Here is a 27,280-nt window from a genome sequence, read left to right as displayed (position 1 = left end):
GGTAGAGCTGTTGCCTTGCAGCAAGAAGGTCCTGGGTTCGATTCCCGGCCCGGGGTTTTTCTGCATGGAGTTTGCATGTTTGCATGTTCTCCCTGTGCATGGTGGGTTCCCTCCGGGTTCTCCAGCTTCCTCCCACAGTCCAAAAACATGATTGTCAGGTTAATTGGTCTCTCTAAATTCTCCCTAGGTGTGAGTGTGTGTGTGAATGGTTGTTTGTCTTGTATGTCTTTGTGTTGCCCTGCGACAGACTGGCGACCTGTCCAGGGTGTACCCCGCCTCTCGCCCGGGACGCAGCTGGAGATAGACACCAGCAACCCTCCCAACCCCATTAGGGAAGAAGAGTGTTCAGATAATGGATGGATAGTGTATATCACTAGATGTCCATACCTTCTCACATGCTCTTCAAGTATATAAAGTTCCTTTAAAATAGTTGTCATTTCATTCCCAAACTTTAACTACTTGGGACAAGTCTAAGGTTACTCAAATACAAACGTACATTTTTCTGAGAATCACCAAAAATAATAAGCAGGTTTGGTTATTATGGTGCATCAATCCTTACGCCGTAACACAGTTATACCTGCTGTTTATTTTTGACTCTCAACTTCGCTTCTGACGATGTGATGTATCTAAAACATAAGCCATAATATTATATGTATATATATATAGCATCTATGAAAAGTTATTAGATGCCCTTCCAATGCCAGTTTATTCTACTATTGATTTGTTTGCCATTGTTTATCAAATAAAATGATTGCCGTCTTTAGAAACAGAACATATTGAAGCTTCATCCCTGCCCTATAGGATTTCTTGTTAAGAAGCATTGTTACAACAGAGAAATAATCTACCAAGCACAAATTATATCACTTTTTTCTGAAGATATAATACTTTTTTTTTCTTACACAAATAGCAGATATAAATTGAAGTATCTTTTAAAAAAAATTTAATTTATTGAGATGCAGCTTTAGATCCAAGCCATTTCAATAAGTAGCAGGAGTGTTGTTCACGTCACCAATTGTTGGTAATAATGTTGTGCCTGATTAGTGTACATCGCATGACAGATACAGTCAGGGTCTCAGGAAACAAGTTAGCTAGATTTATTTATCTGCTGTTTTTTTTTTGTTTGTTTTTTTACCTTTTTTTACAATCACTGAACTGTGCCTTTGATCCATGTTGCAGCCTTTTTTCTTAAACTTTGTATCTTAGCCGCATTAAGAAATATCTGAGCAGTTGACCCTTTAAGAATGTGCTCTGCACTGAAACTTCAGTTTTGACTGGAAAGACGTAACATTTACAGTAGCTGTTGAAACTAAATAGGTCAAAACCTTCTGTAAAAACAAAAGTAGAGTTCCTGTTTCAAGTAGAGAAGAGGACATAGATTGTTGAAGCCGTGAAGAAGGTGAAGCAGATAAAATCCACTTTGGGCCTGAAGTCTAATTTTAAACTGAGAATAATTTCTTAATACTTGCACTGAACATCAAACTTCCTTTTAACATATTAAGACTGTAATTACATGGTGAGAAAAGCAGAAAGAAGCCAGTCAGTAATAGCACATATTCTTCATTGTGGTTGTTCTCTTCAGTCACACATTTATACTCCTCTTTTCTCTTTCACACCGCTCACCCTGATCACGCTTCAGCGTGTCTGCTACAGTGGCTTGAGCCCATGGGTGTGGGTGTGTGCTCGGTGAACCGCGATTTCCACCAGCATCATGAGGAAGCTCTGACTGCAGGCACAGAGTACAGCGATGGGTATCTGCTGCCAGCAGCTGTGCGGCTCTGCAGCGCAGTGAGAGTCGGTCAGTAAATACCACGTGACTCATTTTCATAGACTGATGTGGCGTGGGATAGCAGCGGCAGGACGGCGCTGTGGGAGGCTGATACCTGGAGACAAACGCGCTCATAGCTAAAGCTACCTTGCTGAAGACTATTTTGTTTTTTTTTGTTGAAGGCAGTCGGTGTATTTTTAGACTCAGCTCATTTTCATGAATCATGTGTCTGCATGTGTTTGGCTTCTGTGTAATTTCGATTGGCCAGTTTTACTGAGAGAGAAAAGATGTGTGTTAAAGGTGTGAATACACCACGTGCTTAAGTGGTACGCGATTCAAAAATGGAACCAGCCAGACACTTTGTGCTGTAAAAGTTAAAACTAATGAAATTTACTTTTTAAAAATGATTTAAATAATATATTTATCTATTATTTTCTGATATTCCATATGGCAAGAAAAAGTAGAATGACATTAAAGTTAAAAGTTTTTCAGAATCATTGAGGATAACATGAGGAAAATTTGAGATGTTTATTTGATCATAGTTAAAACTAATTTGTAAATTATTCCATGAAGGTGAAAAGTTGCCAAAAAACCTAAATAATGGATAAATTAGAAGCCCTAATTTTACATTACCCCATTAATAATGACTGATGATAATATGTAATGATGTCTGTCAAGTTTAAAACTTATAAAGATGCTGTGATCAGTTTCTCAACACTGAAGTAGCCGTCTACGAAAATACATCTTGCATAATTTCTGAGATGGTTATTTTGTACTCGTGAGTATATTTCTGAGTACTCCATTCGCCCCTGAGCATGACCCAAACTGCCAATTATATCTCCATTGAACCTCACCTGAAAAAGACAAAGATGTTCCAGGGACGCTTTGAATTTCTTTTAAAAGTATGTTTCTGTGGAGTTTTTATCAGTAGTGAGTTGAAATAACTTCATCCATCCATCTATCCATTTTCTGTTAACCCTTGTCCCTAATGGGGTCGGGAGGGCTGCTGGTGCCCATCTCCAGCTATCGTTCCGGGCGAGAAGCGGGGTTCACCCTGGACAGGTTGACAGGTTTGACTATTAGGGAGGTATTCACAAAGAAGTCTGTGATTATTTAATCAAACGTGTTGACATATGTTTACGAATCAGGTAACGCTTTATTTGACGGGTTATGAATAAGACTGTCATGACACCGTCATAAACATGACATAACACCCGTCATGAACATGAGAAAGTCTTCAGGAATATTTATGACTGTTGTCAACTTGACATTAACCAAGAAATCATGATCTGACATAAATTTGTTATAAAAGTGTTACTGATTAAATTTTAAAAAATTATGTAGCTTTATGTTATTAAACAGATTCTACTCAACGCTTTCTGTTTCTATTGTAATACCTTTTCATTGTAATGGCTGTTTTTATCAAATTTTTAGCCCTCTGACTAGTTGCGAACCTAAGTGTGTGAGCAGAATTTGTAATCGTTCCTCCAAACTGAGTTGACTATAAATTCCATGTTTTGTAGATGAAGTACTGAAGCCAGAAACTCCACGTTTTAAATAAGCGGCAAAGATCTTAAAGGGATCATTTGGATTTGTTTTCTGTACTTCTGGGGAATTGTTCTCAGCAGTCAGTGCCATATATTTAGTACCCTGAGTTCCCTCAGCTTAAAAATAACAGCAATTCTGACCAGAAAACTGTTATTTACATTGAGGTTTAGAGGTATTTACAACAAAGACTGAGTTGGTCTATATGTAAGAATATTACATTTGCAAGAGCTGCTGGGAGAACATAGAGGTGCAACTTGACAAGGGGAGAAAATAATGCCATGGTAATATTGTGTATTATTGAATTTTACAAGGCACTTGCTTTCCATCAGCTGTATTGTGTCCACGTCATGCAAAGCACTTTGTGTTACAACACCTTGTATGTAATGGATCGTTGTTCTTCAACACATGTCCTCAGTGAAAATAACCATAGACCTTGATTTAAAGAAGCGTGTAATGTGAAATGATGATGGTGTAAACATCACGTTGAAGTTGTTATGGGATCCGCTTTAGAATACTCTCCAGGTTGATTTGCCAATGATTCGACTGTTTCTGCTCAAAACTGAAATGATTTAGAACAGTTCTGCTGTCTACTAATTGTAAAATACTCACTTCTAATATGAACACCAAATGACCCCACTTACAAACACTATTACTTTCATATTTTAGGCCTAATATGTTAGCTGTCTGTGGAAGTAAATATCTTACTTGTTAAAGGTTGTTAAATTGACTGATTCAAGCTGATGTAGAGTGTAGCTTTGGCAAAAGTAAAATCTGTCTCATCAATAAAAAACAAAAAAACAAGCTGAATAACACAACAAACAGCTCATAACCTGTGAAAGCGAGGCCTAAATTGCTTTTTGAGCCGTTGTCGTGTGGTTCTCATTTTTCGCTGTTTGACCTTAATTAGGCAGAGGTCCGAAGCAAGACACGTCGCTTAACTTAAGCATCCTTGATGCTGTCTCGGTGCATTGTCAAAGGTCTCTGGGTGAGCACAGGAAGTACAGGAAGTTTTCTTAGAACAACACACAATAAGTAGGTACCAAGTGCTATGGGAAATGAACTTTTAGATGGAGAACAAACCTGCCACTGTGTTGGAAAAGAGAAGCAGGGAGAAGAATGGCATCTTTGGTGTTGCAACGTTTTGAATTTTAACTAGAAGACCAGCTTCCTCATTTTAAAGAGGAAAGTTAGCAGAGAGGATCTAGCTGTTAATCTTTACTCAGTCTGTCTACAGAGCTGAATGCAGAAATTACTGTATTTTACTGAAAAATATTTGCATGTTTTATAAAGCAACGTAACATATTAGGTGGTCATGAACAGAAAACTGAAACTTTCAGGTTACTCTTGTCAGGCTGAGTTTAAGGATTTATATAGATAATTACCTAGTAACAATATATATTATAAGTCAATTGCCAGGTGTAATCAGGTGTAATTACTTGTGTCTGTGAAGCCAGAACTTTTCCTCCCTTTATGTTTTTCTCACTATCAGAGCCAGTTTTGTTGATGCTTTTAGTGCAACGCAGATCCATCATCATGATCAATGGCTTTCCACCTTTTCAACATATAGATTGTCTACATAGGGATTCATTTTTATAAAACTCTTCTATTTGCACCTCAACCTGCCGTACATTCATCACTGAACTCCAGGGTGAGCTTTGTTCATTCAGCTTTTGGTCTAAAGATGCATAACAAGGGAAGATGTTAACAACTGGGTCTGAAGTTTTGTTTTTATCTTGGAAGTTGGAGATTGGATCTGTGAATGACATCTCTCCGAGTTAATCTCAAAAGTATGTACAAAGTAGGTAAAAAGAAAATTACATTTCAAGTGGATTTTGTTTCTTTGACTATTTATTTTTCTTTATTAGATGCCAAATGAATGATTGCAGGTTCACCCTTCTAGGTCATACTTTTTAGTCTTGTTCCAATCACTGTACTCGAAACATGATAAAAATACCCACAGCTGAAGTCCTTGCCAATTTTCTGTCTCAATACACATCTGATGATTCTTTTTATTTCTATGAAAATCTTGTAATGATCTTGAAAACCTCAAGCCAGTTTTTTCCCCAACTTTTACCTCATACCATTTTTAAAAAGCTTTTTCAGCTTTTCTTCTTCTTTGCTCTCTTTGTAAGGAGCACCTGTCCAAAGTTATCCACACTTAGTTAAGACAGAAACATGTCTATTGCAGAATGTACCCAGAATGTTTTGTAGATTTTTCTTTTGTTCAACATTATCAGATCGAGTCTGTGTTTAAGGGTTGAACCCAGAACAAACAGCCTTTAAGGTGAGTTCCCGACTGTTATTATTCAGGAAGGAATCTGGGTGTTATCGAGAGGCTGACTTCGGAATCTGAGGGAATCAGAGAAAGGCAGGCGGCCTGTAAGGATGATGTAATGTTTACGTAGTGGTCAGTAGAGCCATTTTCTCCTCCTCCTCCTCCTCCCACTCCCGCAGACAGGCACAGTCAAAGGGGATTGATACCGTACAGATCGACAGGGGCATTGGCTGAGTCCCAGTACTGCGTGTTTTTCCCAAAAAATTCCCAGCTAATGTTGCTAATGCTAAAATCTAAGAGTTCTAAGACATGTACACAAATATTAATGGTAGAAGAAGCTGGAACAAACAGAGCATTTACCTTGTTTTCACAAAAAAGACGGAATAAGACCATAAAGGATCAAGAGGATTTTATCAAAACTCTATAAACAGGAAAGAGCAGAGAAATAAAACGCTGCTTATTTAAACTAATATTTGTATGCCATTATTTCCAAAAGTGACTGTAGTTTTGTATTATTCTTGGTGTCTGATACAGCGCCAAAGCATGATAGTTTTAGATATTTTGTTTATTTAGCAAGTGGAAAAAAAAAGTGACTCCAAGGAAAAGGGCCAGGAAAAATAAAACTTTTGGGAGTTGTAAGTTAAAGTGCTTTTGATTCCAAAGAGTTCATTTTAACATGACTATTGGTTTGAAAATATGAGAATGATTAAAATATGGTGTTGAAATTTTAATGTTAGCTGTTGGTAGGTGATATTTTGTATGTCCAACGTAGAGTTTTAGCCTGGAATTTGTCCAACTGAAATGAAACATCTATTTCATCTTATGAAATAGATGTTTAGCTTTTTTAATCCATGATTTCTTAAAAAATGTAATCTGACTTGAAAGGTTTAGTTGTGCCTAGTACTTGTGAGAGGAAAAAGGCCCCCGCCTATCCTTGCAGACTTTTAGACTACCTCCAGTGGTCATTGGACGAAAAGTGGTGTATGTTCTAACTCCCAAATAACTCAAAAATGTAATTCCCACTCAATCCAATTACAGATAGTTCAGTTCTGTCTAATAAATGTTGCAATACAGCCAAATTCAATTATTCATAAAATTCTAATTGGAAAATGTCACCATTAGTCGGTTTTACAAAACATTCACATCATTAACATGCCTCAGTTCTCTTTCAGAAATGAAGCTGGGAGTGCAGCATTACAGAAAGCGTGGTACTGTATTAACAATGTCTCTCAGAGGTCTGCCAGTGCCATTCTTTTCAACACTGTAAATGTCAGTGTAACAATCCCAATGTTTGTCAAGTAAATGCTGTAAATTTGAATTATACCCACTTGCTCTCCATGCATATGTTCTTAGTCTTGTTTTACCGTTTTAGATTCTGTGATCACGTCATCGGTACTTCAGCTTCTAATATGGATTTGGTCCAACATATTTTAGCTGATGCGGGACCCTGACTACTTTATTTGTGCGACTCAGGAACCATAGAGTTTTCAGCAATCTCTTAGCCAAAGCATAATAGTGTAATATAAAATAACAACTCCATTTTAGCAAAAGGAAACTTCCAAGGGAGCCAGGCTCAGAATGATTTTGTGCCCATCTGCTGTGACTCCTTTCTTTGCATTCTTTGTTTGGGGGAGAATGATTCAGGTTTTAGTGGTGATGCCATGTGTTTAATGTTCAGCAGAGAAGCAAACAGTCTGGAAGGCTTGTTTGAATTTTAGCTAATAGTTAATATGTAATCAGCACCATGTGCTATTCTCTAATACCAGAGCAAATCTGAAGGTAAGGTGCACACAGGACCGTGTGAAGTTGCACTTCTGAGGTTGTTGCATGAGATACCCAACATACATCAAGCTTTGGAAGCTTGATGTATGTTGGTAGTATTTCTATTAAACTTTTAGCATTTCTTCTTTATTGTTTTTTGTTTTTGTTTTTTTGATTATCCAAAATTAAAAGTATTATTCAATAAATGTAGTTGATGAATCAAAATCAATTTACCCGGGAACAATTTTTAAACATAAAACTAATTGTTACTTCTATGTCAAAAATTCAAGTCAAAAAAAGTTTTCTGGTTCAGTCTAGTTAATGTTTGATTATTCAATGCGTAACTGATTACCACCATGTTATAATACTTTTCTCATTATTGTTATTAATCAAATTATTCACCAGAAATATGCATAAAGATAAAATATAGTTACATACATTACATAAATAACAGATGAAAAGTTAACGTGGTTGGCAGTAATGATTTTAAAGTATTTTTTTCCTCTCATAAATTTTTGTTGCCCTTACTAAACCCCTCTCAGTTGTTTGACAAGATGACATAAATTAAATTAAAATAGATTATTTTACTCTACAAATTAGCCTATATGCTGATAATATACTGTTCTTCTATATTTTATAACTAATGTTTAAGAATAAAATTTGCTGAATTTCAAAATGTGTAAAGTGTTACTTCTGTGTTAATAATAGTTATTTCCCCCTATTATATACTTGGTCATGTTTGATGGCAGAATAGGTAACTGTTTTCCAGATCAAAACTAAAGAAGCAGGCTGACAAGCTATGTGAAGCCAGCCTGCTTCACAGAGCTTCCTCTTGATTAAAATAATCAAATTATATACCAGAAATATGCAGGGAGGACTGGCACCTAACTTCTTAAACAATGTCTACACTTGAATCACAAAAGATAATTAAGGGAGGTTATTTTTTTGTTCTGCATTTGGTCAACATGATGAAAAATGCCATATTCATATTTAAATGGAAGATCTCCAGTTGCAAATATATAATCTAGAGGAAACTGATTAAATATATGTAATTCAGTTTTTTTGTATTTGTTGTTTTTAGGCAGCAGTTGTAAAGTCATTCAGCTCACTGTAACATTGAACAAGTGGCTTGATTTAAAGTTGATGGTCTCTGTTTTTTTAAAACGAAATGCTGCCCCCTCGTGGTACAAGTTGCTTCACTGTGTTTTTTTTGTTTGTCTTTTATTGCAGAACATTGAGGCTCAGGATTGTAAGTACAACTTTTTCTCCTGTTTTGGTTTCAACTGCTTGCTTTTTTTCTTTCTATTTATTGTCATGAAATTTCATATGTAGCACATTATTGGGGTTTAATTTGCTATCTTTATTAATAGCAAATTAAACCTATTTTCTATTAATAGGTTTAATTAATACAATTACCACAACAGTTAACAACAGTTAACACCCAAGGTCTTAAAATGCTCTTAAAACACATTTTCACTGCTTGAGTTGTGCTTTTATTTACTGTTGCTTTCCTTCTTGTGCTCATCTTTTTTGCTTTATCAATTGGACAAATATAGCTACACCAGCTCCAATAGAAACCGCAACTACATCTGCAGCTACAACCACAGAAACACTTCTTCCTACAACTGCAATAGTTGTTGGTGCATCTGTTAGCACAGCAACAACTGCACCAACAACTTTAACTGCTCCAACAACTTCAACCGCTGCACCAACAACTTTAACCTCTGCATCAACGACTTTAACCTCTGCACCAACAACTTTAACCTCTGCACCAACAACTTTAACCGCTGCACCAACAACTTTAACTGCTCCAACAACTTCAACCTCTGCACCAACAACTTTAACCTCTGCACCAACAACTTTAACTGCTCCAACAACTTCAACCGCTGCATCAACAACTTTAACCGCAACTACATCTGCAGCTACAACCACAGAAACACTTGTTCCTACAACTGCAATAGTTGTTGGTGCATCTGTTAGCACAGCAACAACTGCACCAACAACTTTAACTGCTCCAACAACTTTAACTACTCCAACAACTTCAACAACTGCACCAACAACTTTAACTGCTCCAACAACTTCAACCGCTGCACCAACAACTTTAACCTCTGCATCAACGACTTTAACCTCTGCACCAACAACTTTAACTGCTCCAACAACTTCAACCGCTGCATCAACAACTTTAACCGCAACTACATCTGCAGCTACAACCACAGAAACACTTGTTCCTACAACTGCAACAGTTGTTGGTGCAGCTGTTAGCACAGCAACAACTGCACCAACAACTTTAACCTCTGCATCAACGACTTTAACCTCTGCACCAACAACTTTAACCTCTGCACCAACAACTTTAACCGCTGCACCAACAACTTTAACCTCTGCATCAACGACTTTAACCTCTGCACCAACAACTTTAACCGCTGCACCAACAACTTTAACCGCTGCACCAACAACTTTAAATCCAACAACTTCAACCGCTGCATCAACAACTTTAACCGCTGCACCAACAACTTTAACCTCTGCATCAACGACTTTAACCTCTCCATCAACAACTTCATCCGCTGCACCAACAACTTTAACTGCTCCAACAACTTCAACCGCTGCATCAACAACTTTACCCGCTGCACCAAGAACTTCAACAGATGCACCTACAATCACAGAAACCACAATAACAGCTGCCTCAACAAATAGAGAAACCACAATAACTGCTACCCTTTCAACCACAGCAACCCCAATAACTGCTACCCCTACAACAACGACGGCTCAACCAACAACGACGGCTCAACCAACAACGACGGCTCAACCAACAACGACGGCTCAACCAACAACGACGGCTCAACCAACAACGACGGCTCAACCAACAACGACGGCTCAACCAACAACGACGGCTCAACCAACAACGACCGCTCAACCAACAACGACGGCTCAACCAACAACGACGGCTCAACCAACAACGACGGCTCAACCAACAACGGCCGCTCAACCAACAACGACGGCTCAACCAACAACGACGGCTCAACCAACAATGACGGCTCAACCAACAACGACCGCTCAACCAACAACGACCGCTCAACCAACAACGACCGCTCAACCAACAACGACGGCTCAACCAACAACGACGGCTCAACCAACAACGACGGCTCAACCAACAACCACGGCTCAACCAACAACCACGGCTCAACCAACAACCACGGCTCAACCAACAACCACGGCTCAACCAACAACCACGGCTCAACCAACAACCACGGCTCAACCAACTACTACAATTAAGGGTGTGTTAACGTCTAATGGTAACTAGCATGAACCCCTAAACTGACATCTGTCCACATGACGCAGTACAAAGTAACTGTAACCTGGTTACATTGTACTGTGTCATGCCCTGAAGAAGGCAAAGGACTATACTTTTCCATTTTTTTCTTCTAACAGTTATATTTTTGAATGTACAGTCCTGATTAAATAATTGCTATTATGTTAAGATAGACAATAATATGAACTGTTATTGTGACTTGTCTTTGGTTCACAGTACCTGGAAATGTGTCGAATCTCCATGTGGAAAGTATCACAACATCCTCTGTGAAAGTGATCTGGACCAAAACGGATGAATCAACCTACCGAGTATACTGGACAAATGGAAAAAATACCAGCAGTGACACAGTAACACAAAATTTCAAAATCATCACAGGACTAGATCCTGGGGTTCAGTACATTATAAATGTTACTGCTGTTGCATATAATAATATCACTGAAGGACATCCTGACATGGTGACTGTCTACACAAGTAAGTCCACCTATAAATTTGTCTTTAACTGTGTGCAAAAAGTGTGATTTTCTTTGTGATTGATTATAAATGTTGTTAAAGTTACCAATTGATTAATAATATTGAATAATAACTGACCTTTGGTATGCTTTACACTGCTCTCTGTCATGAATAGAGCCTGAAGCAGTCAACAGTCTTACTGTCACTGAGGTAACAACAACCTCGTTGTCTCTGAATTGGACTGAACCTGATGGGGAAAGACAGTTTTATACAGTAAAGTGGGAAAATGAAAACAAACATTTGAATACAAGTGAGACTCAGGTGAAAGTGACTGAGCTGACTCCTGGAAAGAACTACTGTTTTAATGTCACAGCTGTGGCTAGAGACAACAAAACAGAGAGTGATGAGAGAAAAATTTGTCAATATACAAGTAAGATTATGAGCCTGCTTTTAATTGTCACACTTTGACAAGTTTTTCATCCTTTTGGTTTTAAAATGTTTGCAACATATTGATTTCTGCTCACAGAGCCTGAAGCAGTCAACAGTCTTACTGTCACTGAGGTAACAACGTCATCTCTATTTGTGAACTGGACAAAACCAAAGGGAAGCAGCTCTTTCTATAGAGTTCAGTGGAAAGGTGGGGAAATAAATGACCAAAGAAATGTATCTGAGACATCTCTGACCATTTCTAATCTGACTGCTGGTGAGCAGTATACAATAACTGTAACTGCTGTAGCTGCTGATAAACTCACTGAAGGAAAGAGTGAGATTGCTTTGAAATACACAAGTAAGTAATTCTCAATCATATGGATGGATGGATGCAACATTTTGCAGTTACAACAAGAATTAATGTCAGAAACTTTTTTCATCCTTTTGTCTTTCTGGAAGATATATCATTTATCACAAATCCTCAGGTGTTCCACATCTTTATGTCACTGAAATACCAAATGCCATCACATTATTGGGAAAAACTTCCTTACAGTGGACAGATGGAAATATGACCTGGAGGTCAAATGTAAATGTCTCTCCTGTAGCTTCTGCACAATATCCCACAAGTTTATTGTCACTTTCATATTACTGTATACAATATGCATAAAAAAAGACTGCCTGGATTTCAAGAAAATACTTAATTATTTAAGTCTTTTAGGCTTTGCTTGCTTGCAATGTATTTGGGGATAGTTTGGTGTTTCTTAATGCAGCATAAAAGTGTTTTTAGAAAAAAATGAGGCAGTAAGGTGTAGAAGTCATTAACTGAATACAATAAGAAAATATTGCCTACAAACAACTTTTCAGTAAAACTTTGTTGAGATGGAAATAATGAATTTATTCTTTTACTTGTAGCTGGATCGATTATTCATTATTTAGGATTTTCCACAAGTAACATTGTTCTACAATTTGTGGAGACAAATGACATGTACAAAAACAGATAGTGCAGTGATGCTTTTAACTTCAAATTTCTTTAGGCATTTTGGTTTTTATATATTTGTACTTGAATAATATTGCAATTTACTTTTCCGATTTCTTTAGTTTCCTGTCATTTTCATCCCACAGTTTTGTGCAATTTGTGTTGAGGGCCAAGGCCTCCATATGTGGGTTGCGCTTTACCCCTGCACCACCACAGCATCCCTGTTTCTCCTGATTTTCTTAGCATGTTCTTTTATTCATAGATATGGTTTGCACCTTAGTTTTTCCCTTTGTGTCTGTTGCTATTTGTAGAATGTCCCATTATTAAATATCCCTCATTATTATTGTACCTGCATACAAGCCTTCATGTTTTGGATGCGTAATATGTTCAACAACACACCTGACTCAAATTATTGATTTACCGCATTAAGGGTTTCAGAAATCAGTCAGTCACTCATTCATTTCAGTCAGGTGTGTGGCAGGACAGTGGGTCCCGAGGACCAGGGTTGAGAATTATTGATTATTGATTTGACTCCTTTTTAAATACTGACATTGGTTAGTTAATTGACTTGAGCTGAACAGGTGAACAGGTTTCTGTAATGGGAAATTGTGAAATATCCTGGCCCAACCAAGTAGGGATCCCAAATTATGATTCCAAAATGGCTTCTAAGCCTTTGGTAACTATAAAAAATAATGAGATTCTGGTTGCTGTTTTTAGATGCTCTTGTATATCCTCAGAGACAAATTGTTTTAACAAACGCTTGCATCTGTCCTGTTATTAATCAGGACTGTTAAGAATATCATTCACTAATTTATTTACCGTACTTTGCTGAACATTTTAGGTAAAATCTTAAGTAAAAAAATGTATATATTTAAAATTATATATATATACATAAATATAGGTATCTATATAATTATAGCACCAAGGAGTGATTATTCTGATTAATTGATTGACAGTACTGATACTAAACTTTTTTTCCTAAAGTATGATCTTGTGTTAGTTTTTCTACAATTGTTCCTCCTGTGTGATCGAACCTAAAAAGACTTTAATAAACATTTCTACTCTGATCACTTTTATCCTGTTTTTTAGGACCAAATTCGGTGACGGGTCTGACAAAGACGGAAATCACCACTAGTTCAGTAACCCTGAAGTGGAATCAGACAAACAGCAAACCACCATACCTTTATGAAGTGCAGCTTGAAAGTGAATCACAGCCAAAAGTGGTAAACACTACAACGTTTACATTTGATAGTCTTAAGTCTGGGAGCAAATACACTTTTACCGTCACTACAATGACAGAAGATTACACTCGAGCAGAGTCTGTGACGGTTTTCTACTATACAAGTAAGTGCATCGTAGCTTGTAAGAGCATGCTACAATGACTTGTGCAAATAAGTTCGGGGGGTTTTTTCTCCAAAAACAAAACAGTTTATCGTCTTGCTTTCAGGGCCTTATAATATCACAGTTTTAAATGCTTTTACCTTAAGCACAACTGCTATTTACCTAAACTGGACAAGACCATACGAGTACAAGGATGACTTCAAATATTGGGTGGAGACAACGGGCTGTCACAACCAAAATACCAGCTCAAAAGGAGAAAGTGTGACCTTCTCAGGTCTCACCTCTGGAACCAACTGCAGCTTCTGTGTTACTGTCATGGCAGAGGATGGCACTGAAGGGAAAGAGACCTGCACCACTCAGTACACACGTAGGGCTTTACTGTCTTCCCTTATTTTTTCTTTGACTTGTATCATTGTTGAATTATTTGAATTTTTTATGGCTGCACATCAACAGAACCCCAGGTGGCTTTGCTCAATATCGCCAATGAGGGATCCAATAATTCAGTCCTGGTATCATGGACCAACCTTCCTGGAAATGTGGAGAAATATGACCTTCATCTAAACTGCTCCTCCAGTCCAAATCAAACAGCAACTCCAATAGAAAAGCGCAGTTTTAACAACACTTACAGGTTTTATAACCTGCATGCTGCAGAGCTCTGCAGTGCTGTGATGATTTCTAACAGTGGAACATTCAAAGTACCATCTGAAATTGTTACAACTGCAACTTGTGAGTATTAAAAATAACCTATATGTATTTCTTATGTATTTCTTACTGGTCTCCCCTGTAAATATTACTACAACAAATAATAGAAATAATAATGACAGAAATAATAGTAATAGCAATACAAATTGCCTCTCTATGTCTTATCAGCTCTCCACTATTGGGCAATATTTTAGCTGTCTTATCTACTTGACCCTCAGACACTCCGTAAATATGTTGTTAAACTCAGTGTGCCATAAAAAGTATCAACCAGCCCCCAATATGTTTGCGATAATGCATACATGATTAATTGTACTTGTAATGAATTCTGTCCTTGCAGACCCAAATCCTCCTGGGAATATTGACATCCAGAAGCAGACAACCAGTTCTATTGAACTGCAATGGGGAAAAGCACCTGATATGGAATATGCATTCAACTACAGCTACAAGCTGACCTACAATCGTTCTCTGAACGATATAAAAATCCCTTCTATCAAGACAAATTACAATTTTTCCCAACTTCTGTCTGGGACCTCCTACAACATTTCTGTGACAACTGTGGGACCAATGAATTTTGAGAGTAAATCTGTTTACATATACGTGACCACAAGTAAGAATCTTATTTTATTTATCATTAATCTCCTATATCAATTACTCTCACATCTTGTTAAAAAAAAAAAAAAACTTTCCAAAATCTGTTGAACTCAGTACACACATAGGGCTTTACTGTCTTCCCTTATTTTTTCTTTGACTTGTATCATTGTTGAATTATTTGAATTTTTTATGGCTGGACTGCAATGTCTGGATTACCGAACACTGCGGACACTAACGTTTTTCATTTGTTTATTAAACCATCAGGACCTCACAATGTGAAGTCTGTCACACTTGATCCTGGCGAGGAACATATCAATTTAAATTGGATCCTACCTGATGAGTATAAGGAAACCTATCGTTTTTTTGTCGCCTGGCAAAGCCATGATGGGGCTTATCCTACGAACACCACAAGTAATAAAACTTCATATAACATCACTGGACTGACGCCTGGTACTAACTACAACATCTTCATCATCACCAAGACCTCTGATGGAACAGAATCTGCCACAGAGAAGATGTCCGGCTGCACAAGTATGTTCACAACATTCCATCTTTTATACAGTCTTATATGCATGACATTGGGTCTTGTGTGAATTTATCTGTTTTTTATGTTTTGAATACAAAATCAAAAATATAGGAAATAAAAATTTTGTTGCAAACGTTTAACCAATAACTTTTTTTTACTAATATTTATATCTACATCGTATATTAAAATATACGATATGAAAAAATATTTACATCCTTTTAAACTGTGTGATTGTGATCATGAGTGGGAATAAAAATAGCAATAGGTATTTTGTTCCATATAAGACAGTAGAAGTGAAACCGGTAAACCTTTTATGGATGCAAACTCGACTAAAAACCAACCTGTTTAGGATGTATTTAAAACGTAATCAATTACAAATTTATTGATGGAACTTGACTTATTTTGTTGATTCTATGTTGCATTGTGTTTCTGTGTACTCAGTACACACGTAGGGCTTTACTGTCTTCCCTTATTTTTTCTTTGACTTGTATCATTGTTGAATTATTTGAATTTTTTATGGCTGCACATCAACAGAACCCCAGGTGGCTTTGCTCAATATCTCCAATGAGGGATCCAATAATTCAGTCCTGGTATCATGGACCAACCCTCGTGGAAATGTGGAGAAATATGACCTTCATCTAAACTGCTCCTCCAGTCCAAATCAAACAGCAACTCCAATAGAAAAGCGCAGTTTTAACAACACTTACAGGTTTTATAACCTGCATGCTGCAGAGCTCTGCAGTGCTGTGATGATTTCTAACAGTGGAACATTCAAAGTACCATCTGAAATTGTTACAACTGCAACTTGTGAGTATTAAAAATAACCTTTATGTATTTCTTATGTATTTCTTACTAGTCTCCCCAGTAAATATTACTACAACAAATAATAGAAATAATAATGACAGAAATAATAGTAATAGCAATACAAATTGCCTCTCTATGTCTTATCAACTCTCCACTATTGGGGAATATTTTAGCTGTCTTATCTACTTGACCCTCAGACACTCCGTAAATATGTTGTTAAACTCAGTGTGCCATAAAAAGTATCAACCAGCCCCCAATATGTTTGCGATAATGCATACATGATTAATTGTACTTGTGATGAATTCTGTCCTTGCAGACCCAAATCCTCCTGGGAATATTGACATCCAGAAGCAGACAACCAGTTCTATTGAACTGCAATGGGGAAAAGCACCTGATATGGAATATGCATTCAACTACAGCTACAAGCTGACCTTCAATCGTTCTCTGGACGATATAAAAATCCCTTCTGACAAGACAAATTACAGTTTGTCCCAACTTCCTTCTGGGACCTCCTACAACATTTCTGTGACAACTGTGGGACCAATGTATTTTGAGAGTAAATCTGTTTACATATACGTGACCACAAGTAAGAATCTTATTTTATTTATCATTAATCTCCTATATCAATTACTCTCACAACATCTTGTTAAAAAAAAAAAAAACTTTCCAAAATCTTTTGCAACCACAAACTTCAGTGTATTTCAATTTATGCTACAGACCAACACAGTGTAGCACAAGATTTAAATTTGTATTTACCATGTCCCTAAATAGAATTTTGTTCATTGGGTTGCCATTACAGATTACCTGTTTAGTGAGTAAAGATTATATTTTGGAATATAATCTGGGTAAAAAAAAAAAGAGCTCTTATGTGCTCAAAGGTTTAATAGCGTGAATCAGTTACCAAAAAGCATCATATGGACCAAGAAACACAGCAGAGAGGTTCAGGGATAAAAGTGTGAAGACATTTGTTGTGGATTTAGTGTGGATAAAACAATGCTCTGAGCTGTAAGGATCTCAAACACCACTGTTTGATTCTCCATCCAAGGATGGAAAGAGTGGCCCAACTGCAAACCTAGTGAAATAGTGCTGTAAAACTTAACTGTAAACCTAAAAGCGCATTAATCAGAGAAGCAGCCATGACGTGCATGGTAACTTTGGAAGAGCTCCACAAATTCAAAGCTGAAGTGGGAGGATTGTTTGACACAACAGCTATTTGTTAAGGGCAAAAATATGTCCTTTGTGGACAAGGAGGGGATATAGAAAACATGTGAAAGATGACTCTGGCCAAATGTGACTAAAATTACAGTTTTTGACATGCATAAACTGTAAACACTGGCATTGCACATTTCCAGCAGGAACAGGGAATTTACTGAGTTGATTAGAAGATAAAGTGGGCTAAATACATGGCAATCATACATTATATGTTTTTGAGTCTGCAGTTGACTTGAGATTGGATTGTAGGTCCAACCTATTGACTGGAAAACAACTTTAAGAAAAAGCCATTGAATGGTTCAGATCAAACCACATTTGTTTATCCACTACTTTGAAAAAATTCACATAAAACATATTGTTTGTTGACAGGCACTGCAATGTCTGGATTACCGGACACTGCGGACACTAACATTTCTCATTTGTTTATTAAACCATCAGGACCTCACAATGTGAAGTCTGTCACACTTGATCCTGGCGAGGAACATATCAATTTAAATTGGACCCAACCTGATGAGTATAAGGAAACCTATCGTTTTTTTGTCGCCTGGCAAAGCCGTGATTGGGCTTATCCTACGAACACCACAAGTAATAAAACTTTATATAACATCACTGGACTGACGCCTGGTACTAACTACAACATCTTCATCATCACCAAGACCTCTGATGGAACAGAATCTGCCACAGAGAAGATGTCCGGCTGCACAAGTATGCTCACAACATTCCATCTTTTATAGTCTTATATGCATGACATTGGGTCTTGTGTGAATTTATCTGTTTTTTATGTTTTGAATACAAAATCAAAAATATAGGAAATAAAAATTTTGTTGCAAACGTTTAACCAATAACTTTTTTTTTACTAATATTTATATCTACATCGTATATTAAAATATACGATATGAAAAAATATTTACATCCTTTTAAACTGTGTGATTGTGAGCGTGAGTGGGAATAAAAATAGCAATAGGTATTTTGTTCCATATAAGACAGTAGAAGTGAAACCGGTAAACCTTTTATGGATGCAAACTCGACTAAAAACCAACCTGTTTAGGATGTATTTAAAACGTAATCAATTACAAATTTATTGATGGAACTTGACTTATTTTGTTGATTCTATGTTGCATTGTGTTTCTGTGTTTGATTTGATGTAAAGAACTTTGAAATGCCTTGCTGCTGAAATGTACTATACAAATAAAATTTGATTGATTAATTGATCTACTTCATTCGACAGATGCAAGTCCTGTGAATAACTTAAGATGTGATGGACCAAACTCTGGAGATGCAAAACTTATTCTGAATTGGAACGAGCCCAAAGGAAAATACTATAATTTCAAGTTTACTGTAACCAACACTTCCACCCTTTCTTATACGAATAGTTTTGAACACATTATTTCTAATCTTACTTACCATTCTACTTATAGTATTACAGTAGAGACTCAGAGTTGTGGAAATTCTAGCCCTCCTCAGTGGATAACATGTCAGACAGGTGTCACAAGTAAGTTTGTTTCCTTTTTTACCGAATATTTGAATAATTATTGCATGTAAATAATATGTAGAAAATGTTAAGATTTTAGGTCAGTGAAGCAGGATCCATTATTAGCTCCATTTATATATATTTTTTCAATGATTGTTTTTCATCATTAGCTAATATTACTCACTATAAGTTTGATACATTGGTTTTTGATTCCTCTCTTAATTTTATACAGAGCCCCCCATTCCATCAGACTTTGCGAAGCAGGTGTCTAAAACTCACACTACATTCACCCTTCAAGTTAAAACTGACCTGATAAGCAACTCTAAAGGACCAGTGACTCATGTTGGGATTCTGGTAACAAGCGATGACAGTGGTAGGTTTATTTCTTTTTTCTTAACATCAAGATGTGCTCCTGTAACCCTGCAAGAAATAGATTTGAAAAATATTACAATGCTGTAATATCTGTTTTGTTTTCTTTAAGCCAAAATTCCTGATATTGAAAATTTCCTGGCGAAAACATACAGTGAATGGAAATCAAAGTCTGCAATAGCATATCTTGCAACAGTAATGAACTATACCCAAACGTTCCTTAGAAGTTCTACTCCCTTAGACTTTGAGATAGGAAAAGGATCAACATGGGAAGGCTATGCTAATGATCCTCTGGATCCATCTGGAAGTTATAGGTAAGAAAACCACACTTAAATAAAAAAAGATTTCCTTTTACATGAAAATCTTTGGCAACTTTACTGGCTGATGGTGTATTTTGTGAAATTGCAATGTATTTTAGTTTGCTTTATTTACCATTTGATTCCAGCAATTTTTACAGGATTGTTTTGTAGAGTTTATGCAATCTTGATCATTTTAGATTAATATATTTTTTTAATTTTCTCTGAGCCAAGATACGTATTGAAACAGAAAAGTGAGTATAGAAAATGTTTATTTTATGCTTAATCTTTTTTCATAACCAAAAACAAAAATCTTAATTACTAAAAATAAATTATAGACTGAAAATACACTTTATTTCTACCAATGTATTTGATCTCTCTAGTTTGTAAGATACAATGATGAAAGTACTCAAAGTAAAAATAATCAAACTAAAATGTACACTCTAGTAAAAGTAAACGTACCATATTAACATTTAAAGTACTTTTCAGTTGAGTATAAACTTAACTTACAAGTAACTTTTCAGCAAGACATAGGGGCTAGTTTTAAGTCAATAGTTGCTTAATATTTATGAAAAAGTATTAGTTACATTGGCAGATTTTTTTTCATTTATAACAAGAGATTTTTTAACCTGCCATTAGATTCAGAACTTTTTCATCAATATTAAGGAATCATTGACTCTAACCTAGCTCAATGTTGTGGAAAATTGTGTCCGTTCGTATATATCGTCTTGAAATAAGACATAATGAGTCTTATTTCAGGTGTACTAAGATATTTGAACTAGAAAGTTGGGTACATTAATTGTGTTCTCGTTATACTTAAATTTTTGTGTCCTTCAATTGTTTTAATGAAGACTGATAATGAAGATGAGAACGAAATGGATAAAAACTCTATAAACTCCAAAAGTTATACCAGTATGAGATCAAAGTTTAAACTAAGAGCATACTGTAAAAGAAAAATACACTGCAAATATGGCATTTTGAAATGTAGAAATTTATTAAGAATATATAAACTATGTTTCTTGTTTTTGTCCTACAGATATGCTGTTGTGGTTTGTACCTATTTGGTTGTGGATTCAAGAAGAATTGACACCAGCAAATCAGTTTGTTCTATATCAGATTTGTCTACTGTGATTATTCTCGACAAAGATCCAGGTATTATGGAAAGAACCAAAATTCGATTTTATGTGCTTATTTTAATACTGATGTAATTTAATTGTTTTTTTCTCAAGATTGACTCTATAATCTTTGGTTTTATAAAATTATAGCTATCACCTATATTGCTGTTGGAGTAACGTTGGGAATTTTTGGATTTCTCTTTGTCATCCTTATTGGTTTCATCATCTATTGGAGAAGGTTTTTATTCTTCGTACCAATGAAAATAAAACAATGTTATTGAATGAGATGTTCAATATTATTCATATATTGTATTCTGCAGGTTATCCCGTAAGGAGTCTCCTGACATCCAGATTCAGTCGATGGGGTGAGTATTTAAGATTTTTGCCAAATGATTATTATTTCAAACTCAAAGTCCACAATTGTTTATGTAATTGTTACATTTTCTTTATTTTCTTAGGGGGAAAGTGTAAGTATAAGACATTTAAATTAATACATATGTGTATATTGCATCTTTCTGGAGAATATTTTTTCTCCCCTCTGAACAATGTTGCATATATGAGCAGAAGTGTGGCTGTGAGAGTGGAGGACTTTGAAGCTTACTACAGGAAGCAGAAAGCTGACTCCAGCTGTGGCTTTGCTGAAGAATTTGAGGTAAAGCATCACAAACATTTTTAGGCATTCCTAATCTGTTAATTACTTTCTGTATATTGGTACCTGACAGTTCCTTGACATCAGGAAAAGTGTATTTTATTTCTCACAAAAATTTGTAAATCATAATGTTATATGTTTATTGTTCTGAATTGTTTCTAAATTACCTTACTCCACACACACTATACACACACACACGGACAGATAGACGGACCGACGGACGGACCAATAGATAGATAGTGAGATGTAGTGTTACAGAAAATTGCAACACTACATCTCACCTGCTAGAATGACTGACAAGGGAACATCACTGATTTTGGGAAAACTGACTTTTTATTTTTTTCGTGGAGCTGATAATGTCCTGGTTTCTGCCTTATTTTTCATTTTAGTATAATTTTTATCATTAAAGCTGACAAGAGACAGCTATTCTGATTTGTGCAGTAATGCCTTTATATATAACATACAACAGATTGATGAAAAACAGTGGAACATGCATCAAAGACAGCAAAACACACCAGTTGTTGGAATAAACAAGAGAAGAATGAACTGTTTTCAACTCACCAAGTTAATGTATAATTGTTGGGCTAGAATAGATCAATAATCTGTTTGTTTTCCATTAATACTTGTCTATAAATACATTTGACACTGGACCCACATACATAAAGACATCTCAACAGGATTTACAAACAATTAAACTTCATAAAGTCACACATATGAAGCAATTTATAGTTTTAAAGTAACTGTTTTTTTATTTCTTTTGTACCCACAAGTTAATCTTCCAAACTGTTTTTTAAAGGACCTGAAGCCTGTTGGTACAGCTCAGGCAAAACTGCATGCACTGGCTCTTGAAAACAAGCCTAAAAATCGCTACAACAACGTGCTTCCTTGTAAGTCACCTTAACTTTTCCTGTCATTCAAAAAAATTAATCCTTGTTCTTCAAACAATAATATTTTAGCTATAACACATGGAACGCCCCACTGTTTCTGCTTGTAATGAGCATTTTTACCATCTAACACTTTAATTTTAACTCATAAATGAATCATCCATACTTCATTTACATACTTATTCATCTCCTAGATGACTCCTCGAGAGTGAAACTCTCTGTTGTCCATGGAAGTCCAAACGAAGATTACATCAATGCTAACTACATGCCGGTGCGTACTGACACCATTTACAGCTGCTTTTGGTCATTACTTCACCTTACAGCATCTTATGATCCCATTATAACTCACTTCATTTGTTTCTTGGGTTCACTTTGAATCAAATCTACATTCATTCCCCATTTGAGAATCTTTGTGAAAACTTAACTTTATGGATGTTTTATACTGATTTTTTTTGTTTGTTTGTTGTTGGGTTTTTTTGCACGTTAGGGTTACCTTTCCAGGAAGGAGTACATCGCAGCTCAGGGACCTTTGCCTGCAACAGTCAACGAGTTCTGGAGGATGGTCTGGGAGAAGAACGTCCAAACTCTGGTCATGCTAACACGCTGTAATGAACAAGGAAGGGTGAGTTTGAACATAAAGAAATACTTTGTATCGTAACTGTTTCTGTAGCAGAAAGACCTTCAGTATTCAAGATGTCGCATGAACTGACTAGTACATTACAGCGAGAGAATGCAAAATATATTGTGGGAAACCATACTGGAATCCAAAACTTGTTGCATGTGAATGCAAAAATTTTGCAAGATAACGCAAAAGTACTGCATGGAAATGCAATAATTTTGCGAGGGAGTCTAATAGAAAAAAAATTTCCCCCACGTCCCATCAGAGGCTCCATAAAAGCAAAATTTGCGCTAAGAAAAATGAATACCTTTATCCACATAATTAACCTGAATAACAACCAGTGTTAAAAATCTATATTTTCTCACACTGGAGTTTCCATTCTTAATAAAGGATGAATCTAAATAAATATGAATAGGCATTTAAAAAAAATTGTTGAAGCAGAAGAGGAATATTTTTTGTTTCAGTGTGTTTGCCAAAGTAAACTTACCTAGATGCAGCATATATACCGGTAAGTCCAGGGACATCTGTGGGAAAAAAAATCAGCTGCAATATAATATAGCAAAGATAAAAGTTTCTATATAAGACATAAACTAAATGCAAATGAACTATCTTTCAGGTTAAATGTGAGCAGTACTGGAGTTCTGGCACCAAACACTGTGAAGACATCATTGTGACAACAACCTCTGAAATCCAACTTGAAGACTGGACCATCAGGGATTTTGACATAAAAAATGTAACTTTATGTTGAAACCCACCCTTCCCCAAAACACCCACACACACACACACACATGCACACAGAATCTCAGTAATCATATGGTTGTTTTGCTAACATTATGCAACAAAAGGAATGCATAAAGTGTTCTTTGCAGATGATTTGTAATTCGAAGTTCTAAGTCAAGGGTTTTTGATGTGCCCCGTCTTGATTATTCGTCTTCTTGTAACTGCTGTTTCAACGCTGACCTCCTTTTGCCTCAGGTGAAAACAACAGAGGTCCGCTCAGTCCGCCACTTCCATTTCACAGCCTGGCCTGATCACGGCGTTCCAGAAACCACAGAGCTTCTGATCAGTTTCAGACATCTGGTCAGAGAGCACATGAACCAGTATTCCAGAAACTCCCCCACAGTGGTTCACTGCAGGTTGGACACAACAGCCCACATTTACAAATGTTTTCATTTAGTTGGAAGTGTACAAAATAACCTGCCGTCTCCTGTCATTTTCCGCCTTTCTGTTTTGATATTTGCGCTCAGTGCTGGAGTCGGGCGCACAGGCACCTTCATAGCCATCGATCGCTTGATCTTCCAGATCGAGAGGGAAAACACTGTAGATGTGTACGGCATTGTACATGATCTGCGAATGCACCGGCCCCTTATGGTGCAGACTGAAGTAGGAATACCACACATATACTCTGCTTTGTTTTTTTTACATTGTTTCACATCACAAACACTTTCTGATTTTTATTTTTGTTTTATTGCTGCAGGACCAGTATGTCTTCCTAAACCAGTGTGCCTTGGACATCATCCGGGCGAGAACTGGGAACAATGTGGATCTAATCTACCAGAACACAGCTGCCATCTCAATTTATGAAAACGTAGAACCCAAAAGGGGATATTAGTCTGCTTTTTCATTTCTTTACAGCTCTCCCTCTCTTTTTGGGTGAGAAATAACTGAGCAAACAAGTTTAAAGGGAATACGTTTGTAAGAAACATCAACCGTTAAGGGTTTAATCCTCTTTTTTTATTTTTATTTGTTAAAAAATAGAGGAAACAGCAGTTTTTTATGCTCCTGCCTTCAATTTTCATACATGCATATTCTTTGCACTGCACAATTATTATAAAATTGCTTTCAACTGTAAATGACTCACAGATTTTATTTTGCTCAGGTAGTTTTATTGTATACTGTGTTGGTATTTTTAAATCAACTTTTAAATTTTAACTGCACAATACAAAGGCTGGTGGTATGTGCCTTAAAAAGAGCATTCATGCGTTTGCACCAGTAGAGGGCACACTTGTCTTATTTGTTCTAGTTATTAAACAGGGATAATGTGATATTTTAAAGGAACTTTAAGTTATTCTCTCCTTGCCTGACTAACTGAAAGCCAATATGAACTGTGCAATGTATTTTTATGAAGGAGTTTATTTGTTTTTGTCTCTTTTTGTATTTATATGCGCTGCAATGTGACGAATGCACTCGATGCTTTTATTCATTTGTCCCACCCTGTCCACTGTAAACATTAAAGGTGTTTCTTTTCAAATAGTTTATATTACATTCTGGCCAGTGGTTCTTGAAATGAAATATCTATCTTATTTCTCATTTCATCTCAGGAACTTCTTTTATGAAGAGCATGTTACTGGCTGTATTTGTGTTAAAATATATATAATGCACCAGTTTGTATTATTAATTAAGACATTAGTTCAATTGTCTTTTTTTGCTCTTTCCTATGCTGTACATGCTTTAGAAAAACATGTTATTTCATTTCCTGTGACATCTCTTATCCAGCTATGGTCACTTCCTCTGTATAAAAAGTCACTGGAGAAGCATATTTTTGTCAATCTTCCAAACAGCAGGATTTTCCATTAGCTTGGTACGTTTCTTTTTTTATATATAGTTTGATTTAAAGCACTTATGTTTTAATGAGAAATAGGAACATGAAATAGTAAATTTTTTAGGATGTTTTAAAATGCTTTATGAGATGCTTGCTGGTTCAATGCAACTATGTAAAATGAGCTGAAGATGTGTACTTCTTAAATATGTCAAATTAAATGGGATTAAAGATGTTGCAACATTGTGGCAACAATCTAATCTTTATTAAAAGCTATTTGCTTCAATGCCAATAAAGCTAAACTGTCTTGCTAAAATGTGTTTTGGTGTTGATTTTTATGCATATTTTATCACTTTTTTTTCTTTGCATTTTTAAAAGCTGATGTTAGATTTATTGCACAAATTATCACAGTTATTGATAATTTATAGTGATTTATCAGATTCAGTCACTATAATTGATGAATTTTGTTTTTAACTTTGTGTCACAAAGTTGCAGCAAGTAGCACATAATTCTGAAGTGGATGGAAAATTAGAACGTTTTTAAATGTGTTTGATATAGAGAATGCAGTTATTCCAAAAATGTCACATTTATGGAGTGCACATTTAATATTTAGCCTGTCAACATATTCACCCACCTAAGCGCCTCCTTCAGAGTTACAACAGGCGTCTTAGCTGCTACCTGATAAATGTTCTCTTAGCTGGATCTGTCAGTTTAGTTGTATTCCCACATATTTGGTAAATTTTCAGTGGTGCCATACTCCTGTCATTTTTTGGTGATTGATTGTACAATGTTTCACAATATTCTCAGAACTTAGGATAGTTTTATGTTGATAGTTTTATCATTTTTGCAACCCACTAATAAATCAAATGATTTCTGCACTATATATTTCTACATTTCTCTATATTTTGAATTGAATTAATCATAAGGAAAGATGATGCTGGGGAGGATGGTCCAGCACATCTCTGCAACAATAAGCCTTTAAGTTTCAGGTAGGTATCTGCACTGATATCTGCACTGATACCTACCTGAAAGACATAAACACTGACTTTCTGATTCTTTTCTCTCTGGACAAACAGACTTGAAACATTTGCAGGCCTAAACAAACAAACAAAGACCTGTAGCTCTTGTGTACTTTATATTGAACTACTTTGAGGTATCAAGGTGGTGGTAAAATAAGACTCTACCAGAATGTAGGGCTTCAAGGAGCCCCTCCCTGTTTTCCCCATTGGTCTCCCTCACTTCACCAGGCTGGTGAGCTTGCCATACTAAGAGTATAGATATTCCACTGGGAATGCAATCAAAATCAGTCTATAAAATAAACCAGTAATTTTATTTTACTTAACAGCTCATTGTCAAAAGAAATGAACCCTGCCTTTTGCTTAGCCTGCAGTTGTAAATAACAAATTGTTAAAAAGAAAAAAATAATAATGAAGAACTCCACTTCTCCAATAGACGGGATATTTTTTTGGCTATGTACTCCTGAAGTCTTGCCATTATGGATGACTGGTGTGAATTTGGAGTGTGCAAAGTTACATAGAAAATACATAAAACATATGGAAGAAGGAGCTCTGGTCAGATGAGAGAAAAAAAGCATTTTTTGTCCTACTTGTGAATCATTATTTATATCAATAAAAATGTTTACAATTCTCAC

General features: G+C 36.1%; 2 protein-coding genes across 4 annotated transcripts; both read left to right on the top strand.

Moving 5' to 3' along the window:
• Window positions 1-10,043: 10,043 nt before the first annotated feature.
• On the top strand, window positions 10,044-10,619 carry LOC122835574 (insoluble matrix shell protein 4-like; the record flags this gene model as incomplete). The annotated part of the gene is made up of 1 exon (XM_044124733.1): window positions 10,044-10,619. A coding segment is annotated over one exon (576 nt), but the record flags the coding sequence as incomplete, so codon positions are not given.
• Window positions 10,562-25,945, top strand: LOC122835701 (receptor-type tyrosine-protein phosphatase eta). 3 transcript variants are annotated; one of them, XM_044124965.1, is made up of 27 exons: window positions 10,562-10,621; window positions 10,873-11,127; window positions 11,282-11,536; window positions 11,633-11,893; window positions 13,601-13,855; window positions 13,959-14,219; window positions 14,306-14,578; window positions 14,892-15,161; window positions 15,410-15,676; window positions 16,206-16,478; window positions 16,792-17,061; window positions 18,126-18,392; window positions 18,916-19,179; window positions 19,391-19,531; window positions 19,640-19,841; window positions 20,860-20,975; window positions 21,089-21,176; window positions 21,259-21,303; window positions 21,397-21,405; window positions 21,503-21,590; window positions 22,384-22,474; window positions 22,666-22,742; window positions 22,959-23,093; window positions 23,707-23,823; window positions 24,066-24,226; window positions 24,338-24,473; window positions 24,568-25,945. In XM_044124965.1, exons 2-27 carry the CDS (start codon window positions 11,109-11,111, stop codon window positions 24,700-24,702), a joined length of 4,476 nt encoding a protein of 1,491 aa, XP_043980900.1. In that variant the 5' UTR covers window positions 10,562-10,621; window positions 10,873-11,108; the 3' UTR covers window positions 24,703-25,945. The 3 variants fall into 3 exon arrangements, with proteins under 3 accessions (XP_043980900.1, XP_043980901.1, XP_043980902.1); XM_044124966.1 differs by lacking the exon at window positions 11,282-11,536 and having other exon boundaries at window positions 24,568-25,876; XM_044124967.1 differs by lacking the exons at window positions 11,282-11,536; window positions 11,633-11,893 and having other exon boundaries at window positions 24,568-25,876.
• The last annotated feature ends 1,335 nt before the right edge of the window (window positions 25,946-27,280 follow it).

Source organism: Gambusia affinis, linkage group LG08, assembly GCF_019740435.1.
Source record: "Gambusia affinis linkage group LG08, SWU_Gaff_1.0, whole genome shotgun sequence".
NCBI lineage: Eukaryota > Metazoa > Chordata > Actinopteri > Cyprinodontiformes > Poeciliidae > Gambusia > Gambusia affinis.
The sequence above is the reverse complement of the archived record's forward strand: the minus strand, read 5'-3'. Positions and strand labels throughout refer to the sequence as shown.

Bases quoted from the DNA above. Each gene is read 5' to 3' on its own strand.
- LOC122835701 (XM_044124965.1), top strand. The intron at 11,894-13,600 runs GTAAGTAATTCT...CCTGTTTTTTAG, and splicing joins GATTGCTTTGAAATACACAA to GACCAAATTCGGTGACGGGT. The intron at 24,474-24,567 runs GTAGGAATACCA...TTATTGCTGCAG, and splicing joins CCCTTATGGTGCAGACTGAA to GACCAGTATGTCTTCCTAAA.